Source organism: Xyrauchen texanus, chromosome 36, assembly GCF_025860055.1.
Source record: "Xyrauchen texanus isolate HMW12.3.18 chromosome 36, RBS_HiC_50CHRs, whole genome shotgun sequence".
In the NCBI taxonomy this organism is placed as follows: Eukaryota; Metazoa; Chordata; class Actinopteri; order Cypriniformes; family Catostomidae; genus Xyrauchen; species Xyrauchen texanus.
In genome coordinates, this window is record NC_068311.1 from 8,499,021 (window position 1) to 8,522,157 (window position 23,137).

At 37.8% G+C, this 23,137-nt stretch overlaps 2 protein-coding genes and 1 long non-coding RNA gene across 7 annotated transcripts in view; 2 read left to right on the top strand and 1 right to left on the bottom strand.

The window, feature by feature from the left end:
- Nucleotides 1–467: 467 nt before the first annotated feature.
- mrpl44 (mitochondrial ribosomal protein L44) lies at nt 468–4,534 on the top strand. Its single transcript, XM_052107553.1, has 5 exons — nt 468–660; nt 1,840–2,062; nt 2,254–2,499; nt 2,643–2,821; nt 3,905–4,534. The coding sequence occupies exons 1-5, from the start codon at nt 488–490 to the stop codon at nt 4,080–4,082; spliced, it is 999 nt and encodes a 332-aa protein (XP_051963513.1). The 5' UTR covers nt 468–487; the 3' UTR covers nt 4,083–4,534.
- Nucleotides 4,535–8,460: 3,926 nt separating this feature from the next.
- LOC127630005 (arf-GAP domain and FG repeat-containing protein 1-like) overlaps nt 8,461–23,137 on the top strand; it is a 36,666-nt gene continuing 21,989 nt past the window's right edge. For 3 of the 5 annotated variants that reach the window (XM_052107372.1, XM_052107371.1, XM_052107370.1), the window contains exon 1: nt 8,461–8,968. In XM_052107372.1, coding sequence (XP_051963332.1) covers nt 8,802–8,968 — 167 coding nt within the window. In that variant the 5' untranslated portion in view covers nt 8,461–8,801. The remainder of the gene's footprint in view (nt 8,969–23,137) is intronic. The other 2 variants (XM_052107368.1, XM_052107369.1) reach the window with 2 other exon arrangements.
- LOC127630006 (uncharacterized) lies at nt 16,022–21,652 on the bottom strand. The gene is made up of 3 exons (XR_007968820.1): nt 21,562–21,652; nt 16,974–17,074; nt 16,022–16,894 (listed from the first exon to the last, which is right to left on the bottom strand). It is a non-coding gene; the product is annotated as an uncharacterized LOC127630006 (long non-coding RNA).

Below are 23,137 nucleotides of genomic sequence, written 5' to 3' on the forward strand. Positions count from 1 at the left end.
AATGAATAACGTCATCTGTGTGTTTGTGCTCAATATTGAAGTCGTTTTTTATCATATATCTCCACTTTTACTTTCAAAATGTGAAAGTGGAGGTAAATATTTCACACCTACACTTATCATATTGCTTCAGAAGACATGGATTTAACTGCTGGAGTCGTATGGATTATTTTAATGTTGCCTTTATGTGAATTTTGGAGCTTCAAAAGTCTGGTCACCATTCACTTGCATTATCAGGACAAACAGAGCTGAGATATTCTTCTAAAAATATTTGTTTGTGTTCAGCAGAAGAAAGAAAGTCATACACACATCAGGGATGGCATGAGAGTGAGTAAATGATAACAGAATTTTCATTTTAGGGTGAACTATCCCTTTAAGAGAGACTTCTTACACGGCCAAATATAGATGTAATTTGTTCATCCGTACACTTGGTGGCGGTGTGTGTTTTTCTCCTCTAGTTGTCTGTCAACACGGGCATTTGAGAGCTGTCATGGCGGCGTGCTGGGCGCTCATGAACCGTAGTGTGTTAACTCTGCGTTATCATCATGTGTGCAGAGGAGTGTTGCTTACACAAATCAGAGAGAAGAAAAGGTGGATGAAAGCATACACACTTATTATGGAGAGGAAGAGAAAGATGGAGGGAACTCCGCCTCCAACGCCACGGTCAGTCAAACAGCTCAAGGCCACTCATGATATTCAATGGCTGTCTCAGGACTTAGTGAGTTTCATACCTAGACTGCATTTTTAAGCATTAAATAATATATAGCCTAGGCCACATGTATATAAACACAATAAACATGATCTTAATTTGTTATGATGGCCAATAATGTTGCCTAGTTAGCGCAATTGCAATTTATGCATACCATCCCGTAAAAAAAATCACTTACAATACATATAATATGCTTTAAGCTGCTGTACCAAATCTGTCTTCTCCCAATCCTATCTATCTATCTCTCTCTCTCTGTCTGTGTGTGTATTTTATCTCTTTATTATTCTGTTTCTCTCTCACACACACACACACACACACACACATATATATATATATATATATATATATATATATATATATATATATATATATATATATATATATATATAATCCACCCACCCTGCACTCACTCTCTCTCTCTCTCTCTGTCTGTATTTTAGCTATTTATTATTTTCTTATTCTGTTTCTCTCTCTCTGTCTCACATATATCTATCTATCTTCTATAATTTTCTCTTATTCTTTTTCTTTCTTTATCGGTTTATGTATCTATATTTTATGCTGTATATACAGTATATTATTTTCTTTCTTTCCTCTTATCTATTATTCTCTCTTTCTTTTGCCTCTTTCTTTCTTATTAATTACTTATTTTATTTACCTCTGAAATTTTTCTCAAATTAGCAAATAATTATGTCAAGGTTTTCTCCTTTAGGAATTATACATGTTGATGCTTTGTAAAGATAACAATCATAAATAATATTCATTTATAAGGTAGATCATTATTTTTACATATTTGAATTGAGTACAAATGTAGAATTTGCTTAATGTTTTCCAAGTTCATACTTTAATTATTCAATGTATATAGTAAAGTACATAATATTTCCTCCTATTTACTTCACCACAAAATCTTTTTCTTTTTCTTTTTCCTCAGTGTATCATTTGACGACTAATAGGTCTTATGTACATGTTAAAAAGTAATTTTCTCAAAATGATGCAAACCTAAGTAAAGACATTAGCAACAATTACCAGTAAATCCAAATATGTATCCAAGAAACATATCTCTATACTGTATAGCTTGTAAAGCTAAATTTTTATTATCTTTTTTGTTTTGAACCAATCTATTGTCTTCGCATCAGATCTCAACAGCCAAATTTTGACTACCATGCTGAGGTTGAGGCATTTGGTGCCAGACTGCAAGAGAGCTTTTCTCTGGAGCTTCTGAAGACAGCGTTTGTGAACTCGTGTTATCTGCGCTCGGAGGACGAGAGGAGACGGGTGTTGGGGCTCGGCACAGAGACGACTGCACTCAACCTGAAAGACAATGGCGAGCTGCGGGCACATGGTCAACAGTTTACACAGGTGCATACTGCTGGTCAATCGTGGGTTGATGTGCTTGTAAAACATATACAGGATTCATGTTTTTCACAGTTATTTTAATTAAATAATGTGCATTTGCATGATACATCAAAGAGTTAACATGTGCTATTATTTTCATTATACAGATTTAATTATTTGTCTGTAAAAATTAAATATTATTTTACTGAGCACAGGGTTTCCTTGGTGACTGGTGCAGGGGTAACTATCCCAGTTTACCTGAGGAAGGCGTAGCAGCTATTGTAGGTCATCTGACAGGGTCAGAGGTTATGTGTCACGTTGCGCAGAACCTTGCAGTGGAGGAATTGACGATGAGTGCAGAGTTTCCTGTTCCTGGTGTCATCCTGCAGGGAACGTTCTTTGCTGTGATTGGTGCTTTGGAACAGAGCAGTGGCCCTGTCAGAGCAGGGCTTTTCATCAGGGTAAGACGGGTGTCCCATTAAAGTAAACTATTAATGGTAATAGTTGATATAAGACTGATGACAGTCTTGTATCATGTAAATATCTATTGCGCTATGTCCCTTAATCCTTGTTTTTTCTTTTTTGTGGGTGTATGTTTTTGCAGGATTTCCTGGTGACACATCTGATAGGGAAAGATTTGTTTGACATGTGGAAAGTGGTTGATCCCATGGGACTGCTGGTGCAAGAGTTGACCCGTAAAGGTATGGCTCTACCCGAGCCTCGCCTTATCCGGTCTGCTGGTGCCAGTACCGTCCTACCACTGTATTTCGTGGGGCTTTACAGGTACGACGCCAGTGCTGGAATATTATATTAGGCCCATAATTGACACATTTCACTGTATGTTGCCTATTTTACAAATGTGGTTACAGAATACATTTTTATGAACTGTTGTGTTACTACATGTTACTTAAAGTCATAGTTCACCTAAAAATGACAATTTTCATCATTTACTCACCTTCATGCCATCCCAGATGTGTATGACTTTTTCTTCTGTTGAACATAACAAAGATTTTTAGAAGAATATCTCAGCTCTGTAGGTCCATACAGTGCAAGTGAACAGGATCCAAAACTTTCAAGCTCCAAAAAGCACATAAAGGCAGCATAAAATTATTCCATATGACTCCTGTGATTTAATCCATGTCTTCAAAAGTGATCTAATTGATTTTTAAGTGAGAACAGACACAAATGTAAAAAAGAAATTCAAACAAGCTCTATTACACTTCTAAGTGCTTGACGCAAATGCAAAGTGCTAAATAGCGCTAGGAAGTGTAATTAAGCTTGAAATCATGATCGCCAAGGGGGCGTTCAAATGCAAATACAAGATCTATAATGAAAATTGTGTTCCATTTTAGTCTGTTCTCACCTAAAACTGATTATATCGCTTCAGAAGTCATGGATTAAACCACAGGAGTCATATGGATTACTTTTATGTGCTTTTTGGAGCTTCAGCATTTTTGACCCCATTCACTTCAATTGTATGGACCTACAGAGCTAAGATATTCCTCTAAAAATCTTTGTTTGCATTCAGAAGAAGAAAGTCATTCACATCTGGGATGGCAAGAGGATGAGTAAATGATGAGAGAAATTAAATTTTTGGGTGAACTATCCCTTTAAGTTTTTTTTAGATTGTTAGTTCTCTGACAGAATATTTTTATCCTGCCCTAGTCAAGTTCTAGTTTATTAATGTAGGAAGTCAATCTCATATGTCGTTTCAGGGTCACATCAGAATTATTCTGGCAAGTCTTCTCCAGAACACAATTTTAGACCCACTGCTATTGCAAATAGTCAATATGGTCTTCTAAGTTTAGGTCTTGGATTGATTTTTAAAATACCCAATCTTTATGTCTCTCTTTTATTTTGCATCAGTGACCGTAAGCTGCTGGCTCAGGGTCCCGGTGAAACAGTCTTGGCAGCCGAAGAAGAAGCAGCACGTGTTGCTCTTAGGAACCTCTACGGCTACACAGAGAACCGCAGACCGTGGGACTTCACCACCCCCAGTGAGCAACTTCAGAACCCCAGCACACAGGTTCTCACCAGCGGATAAATTATATTATGCCCTCTCCTACCTCAAAGGGGTTTCTCTCATGTTTAAACCACACTGACAACTCCAGGGGTCAATGTTGTACCATATTATTGAGAGAGAAAGGCAACTGCTTCAAGAGCAAATTGCAGAAGGACACTTCTGAAGGACATAGACCAAAATGTATATATTTGGCAGTGTCGACCTGATAACAAATGCAATTTGCCATAATGTGGCCGAGGATGCACTGGATTGTTCACAGACTGCCGAATCTTACTACTAAATGATTCAAAATACTATACATCTAACTTAAGAGTAATCCATCTGTTCTGCGGTTGCAAATTAATCAATGAAATGTTATTTTATCTGTTTTTGTCAATTGTTTATGTAAATGTTAAACCTTGGTTGGTAATGAAAAAAAGTTTCTGAACAAAAGTTGTCTACCGATTGTTTTTTTCCACTGCCATTACTCAAGTCACCATGGATACCTGTGGTCTGCTTCTTCAGACATAAACATTTTAAAGTGATAGTTCACCCAAAAGTAAAAATTCTCTCATAATTTACTCATCCTCATGCCATCCCAAATGTTTATGACTTTCTTCCTCTGTAGAACACAAAGATTTTTAAAAGAATATCTCGGCTCTGTAGGTTTTTATAATCCAAGTTACAGTTTTTTTTCGATTGCTAAACGACAGTGAGCACAACTGGAGCTACATGTGCAAAACTCTAACTACAGTGTGCACGGCAGCAGTTCATGTGGACCAAACTAGTTCATTTTTCATTGCTTGAACACAGTTTTCAAAACTCTACACACTTATCCCATGACTTTAACCACAACCTGCACAACACTGTGGATTTACAGCACTTTGTTCAAATGCTAACACACTGCTGTCAAAACTGTGAACCACACATTCAAAACAGAATAGATTTCAGCCTTGTGCCTTTCAAACACTGCTGATTGCAATTTCAGCTGAGCAGGTGTCTTGTTTTAGACTTGTTAGTGAACACACACACACACACACACACACATATATATATATATATATATATATAAGTAGAGCTCAGAAAGACTAATTTTGGAAATGGAACAAGGAAGACGGGTTCGTGGAGGGAGAAGGGTGGCAGGGAGAGGGCGGATGCGCGGAGGAAGACAAAGAAGACAAAGAGCTGTTATTTTAGATGAAATAAGGGCTACACTTATAGACCATGTCGTGAACCATGGTCTCTCATTGAGAGAGGCAGGGTTGAGGGTGCAACCCAATCTGCAAAGATCCACAGTGGCATCTGTAATGCAAATTTTCCATCATACAAACAGGTGAGAGTTACATCCTTACAGTAAATGAAAACAATACAGGAACTTATTTTTTATTGCAATTATAGAATATTTACACAGATATATTTTACAGTAAGTTTGACTGTAAAATATATTTTTACAACAGGACCCAAAGGCTGCCCCCAACAGGAGGAAGAGCAAAAATATTTTCAGATGCGCAGGAAAATGCTATTGTTGACATGGTTGTTGTCAACAATGCAATAAAACTGCGGGAGATTCAAGAGAGTGCTGGCTGATAATGATATATTTGAAATTGTTAATTCTGTCAGCACAACAACTATTGCTCGAGTCCTACAGAAACACCAAGTTACAATGAAACAGTTATACACTGTACCGTTCGAGAGAAACAGTGAACGGGTAAAAGAGCAAAGTTACCAATATGTCCAGGTAAGACGTCTGAGGTTACAAACACCGCTATAAAAAAATATTTAAAGTAAAAAAAACACTAGCATTACTACAGTAAAACTGTGCACTTACTGTTTTTCAGAGTAATGGAGGTGGAAGCACTGGAAACACCACATTCATTTGTATTTATCGATGAGCTGGATTTAACCTTGCCAAAACACGCCGCAGAGGAAGAAATGTTATAGGTCAAAGGGCCACTGTGGAGGTTCCAGGCCAAAGGGGGGGAAATATCACCATGTGTGCTGCAATGGCCAATGAAGGTTTGCTTCTCAACACACCACTCATTGGCTCATACAACACAGAAAGGCTTATAGCTTTCCTAGAACAGCTCTATGCTCAGCTAGTGCCAGCAGAACAGGGGGAGCCAGTAAGAAGTTTTTGTCATAGTTTGCGATAACGTTGCTTTTCACCACTCTGCAGCTGTCACAGATTGGTTTGCAGCACATCGCAGATTTATGGTTTTGTAACTGCCTGCATATTCACCCTTCCTCAACCCAATAGAGGAGTTTTTCTCTGCCTGGAGGTGGAAAGTGTTTGATCACCACCCACATGACCAAATGTCTCTTTTAGAAGCCATGTGTGCCGGATGTGAGGACACGAGTCCAGAGGACTGCCAGGGATGGATAAGGCACTCCAGAAGGTTCTTCCCCAGGTGCATGGCAAGAGAGAACATTAGATGTGATGTTGATGAAAACCTGTGGCCTGATGCTAGAGAGAGGCAGGATTAGCCCCTCAATTATTTGTTCGAATTACAGTATGTACTTTTAGTTTCTACCTTTATTTTCTCATTACTGTAATTCCGTAAATTCCATGAAGTAGATTCCTATTCACAGCAAACGAAATCCACAGAATTAGCAGGCGTGTTTCTAGAGACTCTGGGGGCCCCAGGCCGACTGGTGTGGCCCCTTTGTAATGGAACTGACAACTGCCACTGGATGTACTGGCCATGTCTTCCTCAAGGTCCTCCTCATGACCTGAAGTTGATATTGCTGGAGAAAAAAAATACTTGTATAAATGAGTATACAAATAAAAAGTATACAAATAAGAAGTCATTGTTTAAAGACAAATATCTGTGTGGCCATATTTAATCAAATAATCTAATAATATATGTATAGTGGAGAGCAAGTCAAGGTCAACTTAGAATAACTTAATTTTACCTTCATCTGTTGAGGCGGACAAAGAAATTTAAGAAAAGAACCTTCAGAAAAAGAAAAGAGCACAGTTGTATTTGGTCGTGCAAGCACAGTCCACAAACACCAAATGGTTAAGATCTGTAAGAAAGCTTATGTTAACATTTTATTTACTGTAACATTTTTTTAAAGAAAACTCAATGAGATATATAAAATAAGTAACATTTTTGGAAGATATTATATCTGTTACTGTAACAGTTTCGACAGAACAAGCTAACCTAGTCTACTGACAATGTAACTGTTGTTAGCATCGTTGTTGTTAGCAATTGACAACCAAATCATTATGCTACTAATGGGAGAAATTAAACGCTTGGCATAACTAACTCATTATATGCAAGGTTCTGTATACAGAACAGCCACTGGCAAAAAAATAACATAGCATAACATTTTATACACTTGTAAAAACAAATGTACAGAGATATACTAGCTATGTTTTATGTGTCACACGTTTCTAGACAGAGTAAGCTAGTCTACTGATTAACTAGCTGTTGTTACAATTGAACTGACAAATGACAACCCCTTTAGGGGATTCCGGACGTGTCATTGCAGTGTCTTGTACCATCCAAAAATTTAAGGGGGTGCCATGTTGTCGTTGCTGTGGTCCAATGTAATCAGCCGTCCTTCAGGTGGCCCCCTTCCAGCTCGGAGCCCCAGGCAATTGCCTGGTTTGCCTACCCCGTTGCAACGTCTCTGCGAATTAGGCCATTCATGCGGAGAATTGGTTTCAGAGATTAATCGGGATTTTTGGTTTAATGGGTTGCGCTCATGTGTTCCTCTAGAGGGCGCAGCAGATCAAGAACATGCACTCGCGTAAGACTATTGGTTTGAGCTTGTGTGTGATCACGTGATCGTCGGTGAACACTCGGTTTGGTTATCCGCTTTCCCTTTCCTCAGATTTCGCTCGTCTACTAGTAGGTTTGTGAAATTGTCGACAATGCTAAACAAGGTTATCCATTTTTTTTCTCAATTATAAGCGCCAATATTGAGTACAAATACCTCCATATAAATATATGTTGCATTTTTAAATTGTTTTCTAAATCACGAGAACATTTATGAACAGTTTTAGTACCGAGCCCATAGGCTATCACATCCAGTGAGCCCTTACTGTTTTCCATTTGCCCCCTGCTGGCCGTCGTGTTGAACCAAAGTCATTTTAGCTAGTCGTTCCACTTGGCGGCAATCTTTGGAACGCTCTCGGGCAGGCTAGGCAGCTATTTTCTATGTAAACAAGCGGTTTACAAGTGCAGCTCCTATCTACTCGAATACGGAAAGACCGACAACTCCAAAATGGTTGGTCAATAATACGCTCAAAGGACATATTTTAAATAAGCAGTAAAATCTGACAACACTGGTATCATAACTGTGCTTCTTTACCTAAGATTACGTTAACAAAAACTTGAATAGCTAATGCGCATGCGACGTTAGTATTTAAAAGGTGATTGGCTCTTTTACCGGTAAGGCGGGACTTTCTTTCTACATCCGTTCCAATTTCTCCAATTCACTTTAATACAAGTGATACGTCTCTGCGTTGAACTGAACGCATCTTCGCTAGCAGTGTAAGCAGAGTGGGCAGGCTGGTCGTTAAAACGTTTCACTTCAGAGTCCTCCTCTTCACTACATCGCTTTTCGCCTGTTGTTCACGTGAGGTCCTTCTGAAGAACTCCGGTACATCGTGTCTCCCTCTTCCTGGTTTTTTTGATGCTCCAAGACCAGTTTTAAAGGGAGCCCGGCCCTCTATTGTTTCTATTCTGCTGGGGCTCGTACGTTTATTTGATTTTATTTGTATATTTTAACGTTATATTAACGGCTCTTGCCATGGCAGCGAGCGCAAAGCGGAAACAGGAGGAAAAGCACCTGAAGATACTGCGTGAAATGACGAGTTTGGCGCCCAACCGACAGTGTTTCGATTGCGACCAGCGCGGCCCGACCTACGCCAACATGACCGTGGGCTCGTTCGTGTGCACGTCCTGCTCAGGCATCCTGTAAGCCACCCTCTTGTCTCATTATTTCACACGCTGTTTGGCTGTGTTCCAAAATCGATTGTGTTGCCTACCTAGACAGCATTTTTAACTATCGAATGCGGCATTGATGCCCCAAAATTGTCAAGTCGAATAAAAAATAAAGAAACGGCTCATTAAACTGGACATTGGCTAATTACTTAGCCCAGCTGTTATGATATCTAATAGCAGATCAAGGGTGTAGTGTGTATTTAGGGGGTTTAATGCATGTATAGGGGTGGGTGGATGGATTTGGGCTCCTCTTGGGGTTGGAGCTGTTGACTGCCAGTTAAACAGGCTTGTTGGTCGTTTACTGTCTAGATGAGGATAAATGGTATGTGGATAGTTGGGTTGTGTGCACCATAAACGGCATATGTGGTGACAGTTGTGGTCTGCCAAAATTGAGCAGCTACCTGTTAGCTGATGGTCTTCTCTAGCAAAAAGGAGAGGCCCTTTCAGATCGGATAAACCTCGACAGAGCATGTGGAAGAGCTAGATAGTCATGGAGACGCATAGTTGGACTAGAGCATGCTGATATGGGTGTGTGCAACCCTGCACTGTTGTCCTGGAAGGAGATAGTTTGACAAATCTGTAAAGGAACTTCAGTAAAAGCTCAATTTACCCTTTAAGTTACAATGTATCATGTTGATGATCTAGCTAGCACATGGCCATGTCAATGCACCTGATCTATAGTATTCTTGACTGCATTGTTCGGATTTCTGTATGCAACAGGTGAATGCTTTTGGATCACTACATCTGAAGTTAAGTTCATGCTTGGAAGATGTTTTACTGTGTAATTATCTTCAATGTTAATTGATGGGCATATAAGAAAGAATGCTTAACCATGATATTGGCAGGCTTTGCATTTGAAAATAAATGTATATGCTTTTTTCAGTATGTCCATATAGATTTAACTCTTAATATGGACCTGTATCAGCGTTTCAGTCTTGTTGTGTAACCGTCATCTACTGCAGGGGATTTTGTATTAGTCTGGGAAATGCTTCCTAAAATAATTCAATTTTAATTCATCGCACTAGTCACTGCCAGTGACTTTGTAGCCTCTTTTGAAGATTTGCTTGAATAATTAAATAATAATAATAATTAAAAATACATAGAAACCGTCAGATCAAGGCCATGTTTTACCTCATTATTTGCATTATTTCGTGGGTGTGGTCTGAAGATTTTTCCATGTAAAAGGCTCACTGCCATATTTGCCAAAATTAGCATAAGATTTGTCTTTATGAAACCATCCAAGTTTATGAACGATAGAAGATGGCACTTAATCTTGGTTTCAGCATGGATCATTGAAATCCTATGGAAGAGTTATAGTTAATCGTTGGTAAAAGGATTTTAATATGATTAACTTGCTTTCTATTCAGATGCATGTGATAAAGCTGTATTGAAATGTTGACTCTGTGTCATGTCTGACTGAATTGTATTCCTGCTAAAGCATCTAAATGGGAGGAAACCTTTTTTACTTAATCACTTTGATATTTATATTTGGAAATTGATTAGGGATGCACCAATATTAACTTTTTTCTCTGATACCGATTTTAAACTATAGGCCGTTAACGATACTGATATTTTGATACTGATCTCTGTTTTACTTAGGAATGCGTACAAAATGTATAAAGAGGTACGTGGTAATCATTATTATGCCACAAATGCTGTTGATTGAGCTTAACTTGTATTGAACCCGGAATATTCCTTTAATGCACATACTGGTCTGATAAGCTTTGAAGTTTCTCGTACCGCTTTGCTTTTCCTATCCACCATAAAAATAGATCCTCGTCCATTGGTTTGCATGAACCGAATATCAATGGAGTAGAATTCAACAATAATCAAAATATCACAAGTATTGGCACAGTTGGCTTTGTTTGAAAGCACACGTCATCTTCACTCATCCAACGCCTCAGTGACACATGACCACAGCACCCCCCCAGTGAACATCAAAGCCTGCAGATGAGTTGCAAGAGATGTGAAGAATGTTCTCTGAAAGCTGCTCTCTGAAAGTGGTGTTTTTGCACTCAAGCAGATTGAAGAAATGCATTATACCATAATAATTACGATCGTGAGCCAGCTAAGAGGCAAATATGTCATCACAATCAGTTCACTTATGTGATTTGGTATGATTGTGTTCATATCAGCAGCAAACTGTACCGCAGTCCACCTTTTCAAATGGACCCGGGTGCGGGTCGTGGGTGCGCACCTGAGTTCGGAAAACAGCGTTCACATTATCCAATTGAACCAAACATTGACATCATTCGACACCGGGTGAGCACCCTAAGTGCTAGTGTGAAAGCACCCTAATAGCCGACAAGCTGGTGCAGAACGATAGTAGCAGGTATATTTGAACAAGCTTAAGTCCATGGTATGACTTCAACATTAGAGACTTCTGCTCCCATTACTCCAGATATCATACAGCTAAAGCAGGAGAGTCTCCTGGCAACCAATCTACAACCTCTCTACAATATTTAGACTCTGCTGCAACAGTACACCGGCCTTAAACGGTTTTGTTATTAGTGGATATATTCTGACAATGTTTGAGCTAATTATAAGTGATGTAACAATGTGAAAATTGACTATTCTTATCATTTTAACAATGAATTCAAGAAAGGAACCTTGGCTAAAATCATTACATCCTACAAATCCACACCAAGAATCTGACAAATTCAGTAGTAAATGTTATCCTATTTGTAAAGCACTGGTAAAGCAATACTTTAGCACTGATAAAGTATTGAAAAAAGTATGTGCTCTCCTGTTTTTTACAGTTTCATTCATTCTCTTTTTATCATTGACTACCCATTGTCATTATCAAAAATGGTAAATTGAATGGATCAGTGGTTTTCGGTTCATGTGTGCTAAGCCATACTATTAGGTGCCAAGCAGATTTTTTTTTTTTCTTTTCTAATTGGGTCATTTGTATGGGGAGACTATCCTTTGGCCTTGCCTGAATTCAGAAGTGTGTCAGTTATTCCCTATTTTAATCCTTTTATGAACAATTAACTTAATTAACAGATTCTTCTGTTCTACTTCGCCACACAGATGATGGGCTGAATTACTCTGTGTCAAAATATAAGGAACTGCAGCTTTCCAAAACACATTTCAAGACACCTGTGTTCTATTCCAAGTGTTAGATAATAAAATAATAATCCACTACAGATTACTCATTATTTTTTTCTCAAAATTGTAATCATAATTACTTTACCAATTACTTTGTTGTAAAATTAATCACATTACTAATTACTTTACATTTAAGTTACTTTCTAAAACAATTTTCCACTTAACAAATTCAAAATAATGTTGCATTGTTGCTTTGTTCATTGTTACACCCAAGTTATACACTCTATTATATTGTGTTATAACTATGCACCTCACATTTCTCCTTCACAATGATTCGTTATTGGGCCGTAACCCTAAATTGTACTTATAAGTAATACATTAATTGAAAGTCAGTACCTGTAATCTGATTACAAGAATTTAACATGTAATGTAGTACACCTTTTTTTTTTTTTACTAAAACGTAATTAAATTATTATTGGATTACACCCAACACACTCTGTCTGTTCCATTTGTTGCACTAAATCTAGATTTTCTCAGCGCAAGAATGCGTTTAGTCTGAACGGCCCTTGACACAGTGTCTTGAAAACACAGCGCTTCTGCACGAGACACTCAGCAAAAAATAGCAAGACGCTGCACAGCGCTCAAAGACAAAATTATAACAGGTAATTTCACTAATGTTATGTTGATCTGCTCTGCTTAAGCACTTGGATAAATCATGATGGTCATTCTAAAGCAGGGGTGGGCAACTATTTTAGTAAAGGGGCCACATCTGGCTTAATGTAGTGCATGGGGGCCACATTGTGTTCCTTTTGAGAGACAATGTTCCTCATTGATTTGGTTTTTGTATCTTTTAAGCCCAGAAATAGTTGTGTACTCATTTAAGTGTATGTGTGACTAATGGGGCTATTCTACAATTACCTAAAGTATTGTATTTCTCTACAAAGGAAGATACTTTTCTATCAGGCATTAAAAAACTGAATGAAGGCCGAGCATATTATAAATTATTTATTTTACAATCTCTACTTCCCTGTTAATTTATTATTCAATTTAACACACTATGTCAGGGGTTTTGATAAAAAAAATAGAAAATTATAGAAATTGTAATGTTTGTTGCAAAGTGGGTGAGTTTACTTATATTGTTCTAAAACATTACCCATTTTCAGGCGTAAAGGGTCATAATGTGGGTCTCGTCAATGGTTTGAATTCCCATTCAGCACACAACTGAATAAAACAGGCTGCATGACTATGATAAATGATTACTGCAAGAGTTAGATTAACATACAGGGGGGGCTGCAACGATTTTGAAAATCGATAATATAATGATTATTAGAACGATTATTCGTAATTATTGCCACTATTATTCATTAGCTTTTAACCGATTATTCTGCTTGTGCCCCAACTTAAAAGGTTATTAAATGTGCCTACTAACAATAAAGAGGACAAAATCATCTTTTTAAAATGCCTCTAAATGATATTCAAAAAATGTAAGTAATATACTTTCAAATAAGTTAAATTCATTAAAGAAATTCACATTCCAAAAAATCCTATTGTTATCAAGTGTTTGTCTTGTTTTCCATTTAAAATAGTCTAAAAATCTGCATATATAAACATATAAAATATTTAGACTTGCTTTAAGAGAATGTATCTTAAATATAAGTGATTTTATATTATGATTCAATAAGTCACGAGCCATCACGTTTTAATCTAACTGCAGCAAGCGGATGCTCGAGGGATGAGCGTCCACGTGAAAGAGTGTGCTTTAGCCGGGTGCAGTTTTAATCGGGACACTTCGCAACTCATAGAAGAGGCTCTGATCACACAGAGAAATTAGATCAAATGACTATTCGACATTGTCGACTAAACGTTTCAGCCCTACATACAGGTGCTTCTTCAACATTTCTAAATTGCACAAATAAAAAAATACATATACATCTTTGTCTCTCGCTTGCTTTTGCTCACGTGTCAATGATTACCAATCCGTGTGTCAATGATGCCGAGATCTTTGTTTATATTTAATTTAATCACTGAGAAGGTTTACCTTCAAACTTTGTAGCACCAATAACATAACAAGCAGCCTCAAGAATGGACACAGACTGGCCCTATATCACTTTCCCTTGAGCAGAATATTGCACTAGAGATCGCTAAGTTTGTTCAAAGAGGAAAGCGAGAGCTAGAAAGTATGCACTTGCGTGAATGGTTTCCAGATATAACATAAGGCAGAATATTTCCAATTTGCGCAAGCATAAATCTCAAATTGGGGGTGTTGCGTCTCTTATTTTGCAACCCTGAGCATGTTAAAAGCTTGTGGAGGTGCTTTAGGTCCCAATGCAAGATGAAAAAATAACACTTTTAGGATAAGTGAGCCACATGGAGGGCCAGATCTGGTTCGCAGGCCATAGGTTGCCCAGGTCTGTTCTAAAGTTTAAGTATCTTGCCTCTCTTTTACAGTATGTGTATGATTGAGAGAAGAGTGAATGTCTAACAGGAAGTGTATGTAAAGTATTTGCTGCATCAGCAGCATGTGGTCTGCATGTGCATCAGGAAATAGAAACAGTAGGACAGGAAGTACACTCATTGTCCTCTCACATAAGTGACTTGTCAGTATATGTGTGAAAAGCCATCAGTCCATTTGAACTTTTCAAATATTTAAACAATTTAGAGTTTAAATCTCAGTACAGGACAGAAATCTGTGTTTAAGATTGGATGCAATGATTATAGTTTCATTCTTTGCTGTATTGGTAAATTCACTTGAATCAGTTTGAACTAGAGATATATCGGCCAGATAGATTAATTAGCCATTTACATGTCGATCTACATGAGCCAAAAACAGTAGTGCTATTCCAAAATTATAACATAAGCCAATTTTCAAGTATTTGTAGTAAATATTGTGTAACAAAAGTGTTCGTTTAATTTCAATTTTCTTATTTGCTCATGAAATATATTTAGGTTAGAGTTTGTCATCTCAGTTTTAAAAGGTCGCCCAATTTACCTCAATTCACCCTATATATTGTATAATATATATATATATAATATCGCTATACCCTTCTCACGAGATCAATATCAGCCACTGGAAAACCCATATCAGTCGCCACAAGTCTGAACTGTGATTCCCTTGAATTTCTGAGAAGGAAAATGGATGCTGTTGTCAGCAAGAAAGGCACTGTAAAGAGAATTCAAGCCATCTCAATGAATAAATATTTAGTAACTATTTCCACATAATTTTTACATTCACTCAATTTCTTCATAGTTAACTGAATTATTCTTGTTCAGTTGGCTCAAAGTGAACTCCAGTTTAAAAAGTAACTAAGTTTTAATTGGTGAAAACTACCACAAAGATTATTTAAATTAAAAATTGTGTTTACTCCATATATCATATATATTTATTGAATTAGAATGAGCTGTGGATCTAGTTACTAAACTATTTTACATTGAGGCCACTAAGAGTTAAATTAACTTTTAAAGCACACAAATGAAAACCATGGTTTTTGTTTTTCTTCAGTCTGTATAAGGAACAATATACCATTAGCATTGCAAGTTGCAGACAGGGGGGGTGAGAGGCGAGTGTCTCCATGTTAAGAGTTTGCATCAGCCAGCGGAACTTTAAATCTCTCCAGGTCTCGACTCCCGCTCCGATTGGGTCTCTTCCACGACTGGTTGAAGCATCTCTGACCACACAGAGAATGACAGTTTTGGAGTTTGTGCTTATTTACATGTCACGCTCCTGTATTATATTAACTTTAATTATTGATGAAATAAAGACATATCGCCGAGCTGTGATCTGTGTTCTTTTCTCTGACCACCAGTTCAGCGTCGGTCTGCTCGGCATCCATCTTCACCTGATTTCCACACTGAACACCGGAAACTCACATTACCACACGTGCCACTCCCTAAACTGAGACTGACTGGTCATCTTTTTATTAGCGGTGTAGAAAATGGGCAAACAGCTCTTGGAAAGAATTTGCTGTCACGTCCACACATGCACTTATTTATTTAATGAAATCGCAGCATTTGCCGTCATATAATTGCACAGGCTGACATCGCGATTGCAATATGATTAATCGTGCAGCACTAAACAGGACAAACCAGCAGACTAATCATTGCATCTGAAATGTTGCTCTGGTCATCCTGAAATAATGGTGTCTTTAAAATCCAAAGGCTGCATAGAGTTTGAAGAGCAAATAAATCCGAATACAAAGTTAAACAGTGCCAAAATTCAGGTTTATTGACACTTTTGAAAAATATCTTATAGATCCGCATGATAAAAACATAAGGATTGAGGAAGGCACACACACAGTGCTCCCAGACACAAGACAAATTTCATTACAGTGTTTTGTCTGTGTGCACTAAACCACAAGTAATTTATTTCTAAAAGTGTCACAGTGACTACAATTTATCCGGAAGTGGTGATTTTGTTCTTTTGTCTGTCCATGCCAACAAAAGTCTGGTTCTTAGTGACTGAATTCAAGATTACATTTTTTTTACTGTCAAGACTCAAAGACTGAGCCTCAAAGTTTCTTCCACTGTTTAGGATAACTCAATATATTCCAAAGGCAGTCGGAAAGTTTGGAAGGCTGTCCATGACAACAACTTCCTCCAGCACTACATGCACGTCCACCTCTGAACCCAGGAATTCACACAGATCTACTGAAGTCTCAATGAAACCAATATTTGAAAAACAGAAATGTCAAAAACAATTAAAGATATATAAAAAGGTCAATGCATCAGTGTTTTGTTTCACTAACCAAGTTGATATACCTTAAAGTTCTTAACAATTGGTACGTATTCCCGAATATAAAACTGAAGATCTCTGAGTGCCGCTGACCTTCGATGCATGGCCATGTCTGGTGTCTGCATACAAGCATAGATTAAAATTAATAACAGAAATAATTGTGCCAGAATGCTAGCAACTTATAGTCTGCCAAATTACCTGCTCATCTACATGTGTTGATAGGTCTTTCAACTCCTCTTCAACATCACCTCTTCCAGAGTGATACATCCTGATCAGACCTTTGGCAGTGCCTTCCAGGACTGTGGAAAGTCAAGTGCAGATAACCTCTAGTAATTATTTTAAATTCAACATAAACCTTCAAAACAAGATGAGATAAGAGGTTATAAGTAAAGGATATTGTACAGTGAACACATTCATAAAGTTTACTTAATACCTGTTAACACTCTTATTTGGTTTCTTTGGGACTGAAGTGAAATCTGGCAAGATGAGCCTTAAACATAACTGTAGTCTTGAAAGTACACATGCTGTCTGGTCACAATGTGACAGTGTTCCAGTCAGTAGTGAGTCAGAAGTACTGATTGGTTTAGACAAGATAACTCTTAAGTGGTGACAAAGCAAAGATGAATTTCTCCTTTTAAAAGTAAATTTTTTGTTTAATAAAGTTGCCAAGCTATTCTTTCGAGAGTATTCCTATAAAAGGTAATAAACATCACTTTCAGATTACCCAACGTAGTCAATCTGTTCTTAAAATGATACCTTGCATGCCCTTGCATATTATCTTCAGCAATACCATTCTGTGTTGAGTACGGTTAATTATGTGGTAATTAGCACATGGCTGGTTTAAATTAGGTAAACTTGTGCCATTTTATCATAGACTACTCTTCACTTTTAAGGGAAAACTGCCAAAGTTCACCATCGCAGACATACAATACATTGTAACGCATCCAAATGACCTTATTGTTTTAAAAGTGATAACGCGTTAAACGTTTAACTTAGTGTAGCCCCGCCCCATATGTAGCCTCACCTCTTTCTGCAGCCAGGTCCTTCTCAACTCAGATTGGTCTTGAAAAAAAACGACTGACTATTGATGCCGAATCCGAGGTTTCCTTGCGCGTATGGATCCTCACAGAATAGTACATGATTTAAAAACATCAGTGCATATTGACTGGATTTGAATATGATACCTCATTCAATGTTATTGTAATATATTTATGCAAATGTAATATAATATGTCTTCTTAGCTACACCCACCCAAAATGCTGGTCCAACTTGGATATTTGTGCTCTTCCATAATTTTATCAGTTGGATTTTGTAGTGTACTTGAGGAGGGATTGAGTGTGAAGTAAAGTCATTCACCTTCCTGTTAGTTTTATGTCAGGGTCAGTTACTGGATAAATGCATTCCAGCACAGGGAGGGTCCTTCTGTCTCCCAGTTTCTCACAATCTCTCTCTATCTCTGACTCTCACATTCTTTTGTTACCCTCAGTTTCCGGAGTACAGTCAACCACCGCAGGTCTTTTCTTGACTTTGATCAGCGTTTCACATCACACATTGTTGTTGCACATGACATTTCATGCTGTGAAGAGTTCAAACTTGAAAAATATGGGTAAAACCTTTCCATAAAGGGATCATTCACCGTGAATGAACATTCTGTCATCATTTACTCTCCCTCATGTTGTTGCAAACCCATTTGACTTTATTCCATGAAACACAAATGGAGATGTTAGGCTGAATGTTAAGAACTGACAGCCTCAGCCATCATTCACTTTCAGTTTTTTTTATTATTTTTTAAAAAAAAAATGTATACATTGAAAATGCATGTTGTCTGGGACTCTGTCCCTTACCTTCTGCTAAACATCTCCTTATGTGTGAGGATAAGTAAATGGTGACAAAAGTCTTTAAGTCATGAGCAATAGCATTAATTAATGTTAAACAACTACTGTATAGCATGTAGTATAAACATAGTATAGCATGGTGGTTAAGGTATAGAGTTGGACATTTTATATTTTACCTTCCTTAAGGCCTGTTACATGAAACCGTTTTTGATGTGTGTGTGTGTTTAAAATGTTTAATGAGTTTGTTGATGAATCATTCTGGATTGTGTGATCAACTTTTGATGTTCAACTGCAGGAAGTTGCAGTGTTTTAGCTTGCAGTGATTTCTTAAGAAAAGGAACCAGAGTATTGAGTAAACTTGTTGACGCACATACACACACACGGCTCTATGTGAAAATTTTTGTTAAGGAGTGCTCGTACCTTGTAAGTAAAAAAACAAATACGTGCACAAGCGAGCATTAAGAATTGTGAGAATTATTAATGGGCATTTTCAAGTAAATTTATAGTAGGGTACCACAAAAAAAACTACAGAATAATTGATTACTCGTAAATTAAAATGACCAAGAACGGTTTCAAAATAAGTTAACTTCAACAAAATTACCTTTTCTTTTTAGGGGAATTTTTTTTTTATTAACAATATGCTCTAATAAAATGAGAAGGATTTCAAATTAATAAAACATATCCAGAGCTTACATAGTAACCAATACTGATGGCATTAGGGTGATGCACATATATAAATTCTGAGTCTACATAAATAATTTTTTATAATTTCACATGTTATAATTCATAAAAACAAGTGGTGAAAATTGTCTTTATATAAAAGTAAAATAAATATTTTTTTAATGGCACATGGGACTATTTTTCAAAAATATATATTTTTGCTTTATGGCAATGGAATGATTTGTCTTTCCCTTATATGTGTTGAACAAACAGTGATGTCCATTGTGTCTTTTGCAGTATTGTAGACAGTCTCTTAGTAAACATTTTTAAGAAGGACATGAGTCTCATGATTCTGCTACTCATATTTTCATTTCAGTGAAATGAGAGTAATTTCTACTCATTTGCTGCTTAAATGTTCATTTTGGACTCCGCGTACATCTATCTCGTACATACTCCCACTGTTCAGCTTCACTGAATAGCTTGGGGAGACTGTATTCTAGCCCATTTTCTGACCCACTTTTTCCCATTTAGAGACCTGGGGCCCATTATCCACCTGCTCTGAGCATCTTAACACACATAGCCCCAATACAAATCCTGATTCAACTACCACTCACACAAACACACCCTACTCTCAGAGCTCACTGGAATAGTTGCAGCGTTTCTCACTAATGGAAACAGATGTAGCATCTGCAAGCTCGCCTTGTGTAAGACGTTTTTGTGAAGTTGATGCCAGAGCTTCTCTACACCAGCTAAAACGGCTTTCTCACACACTACTCATCGAGTGCTGAGCCTAGACTCCGTTAACTAGCTCTCATTATCAAACAATTAAACAAAACATCAGCTCATATTTGAACACTGCTCTGTGTTGCTATTACGTCAAATAAAAAATACTCTGAACAAATACAAGTAACCCAGTACACGTGGGAACAGGACTATTTTTCTGTGTATGTGTGGGGATGAGTGTCAGGGTCATTCAATTGGCAAAGTCGCGCTTTGTGTAAAGTTGTGTGTAAAGGTGGCTGTTTCATTTCTAGTGGGTTATTTTTGAGAAGAAAATACATTTTTATAGATTTAAAAGGAAAGTTCACTCAGAATTGGAAAATCTGTCATTATTGAAGTCACCTTCATGTTGGTCCAAACCCCATATTACTTTCTTCCATGGAACACAAAAGGAGATGTTAGACAGAATGTATTGCAAAAATACGCAATTAAATAAAATGGTGACTGCGGCTGTGACTCAGCTTTTATAATAAAGTAGGGAGTCGTTCTGCTTGAGGAAGTTTAACGGTTGACGAGGCCTGATGGCTCTTGAGCACCACTGTTACACACTCCCAACCCAGTGCCAATGGCCCGCAGCAGGCCGTGTGAATAATTTAGCACCTGGTCTAATCTTACCAAGGCCTCTCTGTTCATGCCCTTCAGAATTACACACTGAATGGTTCACATATCCATGGGGATAAATGCACACACGCACACTCACAGCATAATGCAGCAAAAGTTACAGGTGACATCCCCAGAGATGCTAAATTGTTTTGGAATAATTTACCAGCACTCTTACTTAGTCCCACGTGCAAACAGATCACAATCATTAGTGCAGAAGTGGCATGTCTGTACGAGTCTTTTGGGGGTTTCAAGGGTATTTAATTTTGTGAATGGAGCTTTGAACATCTGTTGCAGCTCAGGTGTCAGATAAACTGTCACCTGTTTCTGCAGCAGTGGAGCTGCTAAATGCAGCGTTAAATCTCTTTTCCAAAATTGCACACTTACTAAACACCCAATCCATTGGCATTGTAACAGGTATGTGTGTATATGGCAAAAATACACTGATCAGACACAACATTAAAACCACTGACAGGTGAAGTGGATAACATTTACTATCTCATTACAATGGCACCTGTCAAGGGGTGGGATATATTAGGCAGCAAGTGAACAGTCAGTTCTTGAATTTCAAGTGTTGGAAGTAAGAAAAATGGGCAAGCGTAAGGATCTGAGCGAATTTGACAAGGGCCAAATTAGGGATGTGCATGAGTAGTCGAATATTCGTTCAGCAATAATTATTAGAATAGTAAAAATATTATTCGAATTTCGCAAAGTTTTACTTTGCTGGCCATATACAGTGAGATGCATGTTAAATCCTGAACACGAAAACTAAAACTGGCAGTTATGACAGAATGCACTGGGTGACGCTGTTGTGTGTAGGCACAAGTTGATCACATTTGTTGAGCAAACAGTTCTGTTATTACGTTCAGATGGCCACCTAAAAAGAGGGTTATTTTAAGAATGTGGCTTACTGTGAGAAAGCTGGGTACCTATGTACTGGATAAGTGTTGTACACTTTACTCTCGTATATGTGCAGCTCGTCAGCCAGTAGCATCCCTGTTGCAACGTAATCCCTGCGACGCTTCTGTAAACAAGAAACATGGCATACGAGAAGGACTATGTTAGCTGTGGTAAGGGACATTCCATCATTTAAACTGGTGTATAAATGAGTATAGTTTACGGAGCACGTGGATATGCTTGTTTTTCTCATCAAAAACATGTCAAGAGATACAATATAAACATGATAACTAGTCAAGTCAATTTGATTTGTATAACGCCTTTCACAACACGCATTGTTTCAAAGCAGCTTTAATTATATGCCGAGTGTTTATAGTCGTCCTGTACGTTAATTACGTCAGTCTACTTCATTAGCTGTTTCTTTTTCTTCGCTTGCGTGAGCTTAAATGCTTTCTATTCTTTTTTTGTTTGCACACATTGCTTGTTTAAATATAATTAAAAAAACACAGGACATGATATAAGCTTGTTTTTTTAATGGTGACACAACGTTTATGACTAAAAAGATAATTTTACAACGTAATTACCTTCATTTAAATAAAAGAATATTCGTTTTTAGGATCTTAAATATTTGAATACCAAATTATTGATGAATGCCCATCCCTAGGCCAAATTGTGATTGCTAGACAACTGGGTCAGAGCATCTCCAAAACGCCATGTCTTGTGGAGTGTTCCTCCCTGTGCCACGTTTTCTTTAAGATCATGTGGACGGCCGGGTGCATGTGCTTCATTTACCTGGGCAAGAGATGGCAGCAGAATGGGAAGAATGGCCGGTGGAGGCAGTGTGATGCTCTGGACAATGTACTGCTGGGAAACCTTGGGTCCTGTCATTCATGTGGATGCTACTTTGGCACGTACCACCTACTTAAAGATTGTTGCAGACCACGTACACCCCTTCATGGCAACGGAATTCCCTTATGGCAGTGGCCTCTTACAGCTGCATATGCACCCTGCCACACTGCAAAAATTGTTCAGGAATGGTTTGAGGAACTTGACAAAGTTCAAGGTGTTGACTTGGCCTCCAAATTCCCCAGATCGCAATATGATTGAGCATTTATGGAATGTGCTGTGCCAACAAGTCCGATCCATGGAGGCCCCACCTCGTAACTTACAGGACTTAAAGGATCCGCTGCTAATGTCTTGGTGCCAAATACCACAGGACACCTTCTGAGGTCTTGTGGAGTCCATGTTTTGGTGGCCCGAGTGGGAACTACATGATATTAGGCATGTGGTTTTAATGTTGTGGCTGATCGTGTAAGTGAAATACTTATAGGAAAAATTCAACAAAAAATGAAAGTTGTCATTTTGTACCAAATTCAATTCCCCCCCCAACATAAACACATTTAATTATAAGTGTACTGGGCCTGTCAAGCACTAAAAAGACAAGAAAATCATCATAAACGTATTAAGTCTTCTGAAGACATGTGATGCCTTTTGTGTGACAAACCGACCTAAATGTAAGCCGTTATTTACTGGTGATTTTTCCTTCTGCTGTAGGTATCAAATCGAATATGGTGCTATTGACGTTTGGTG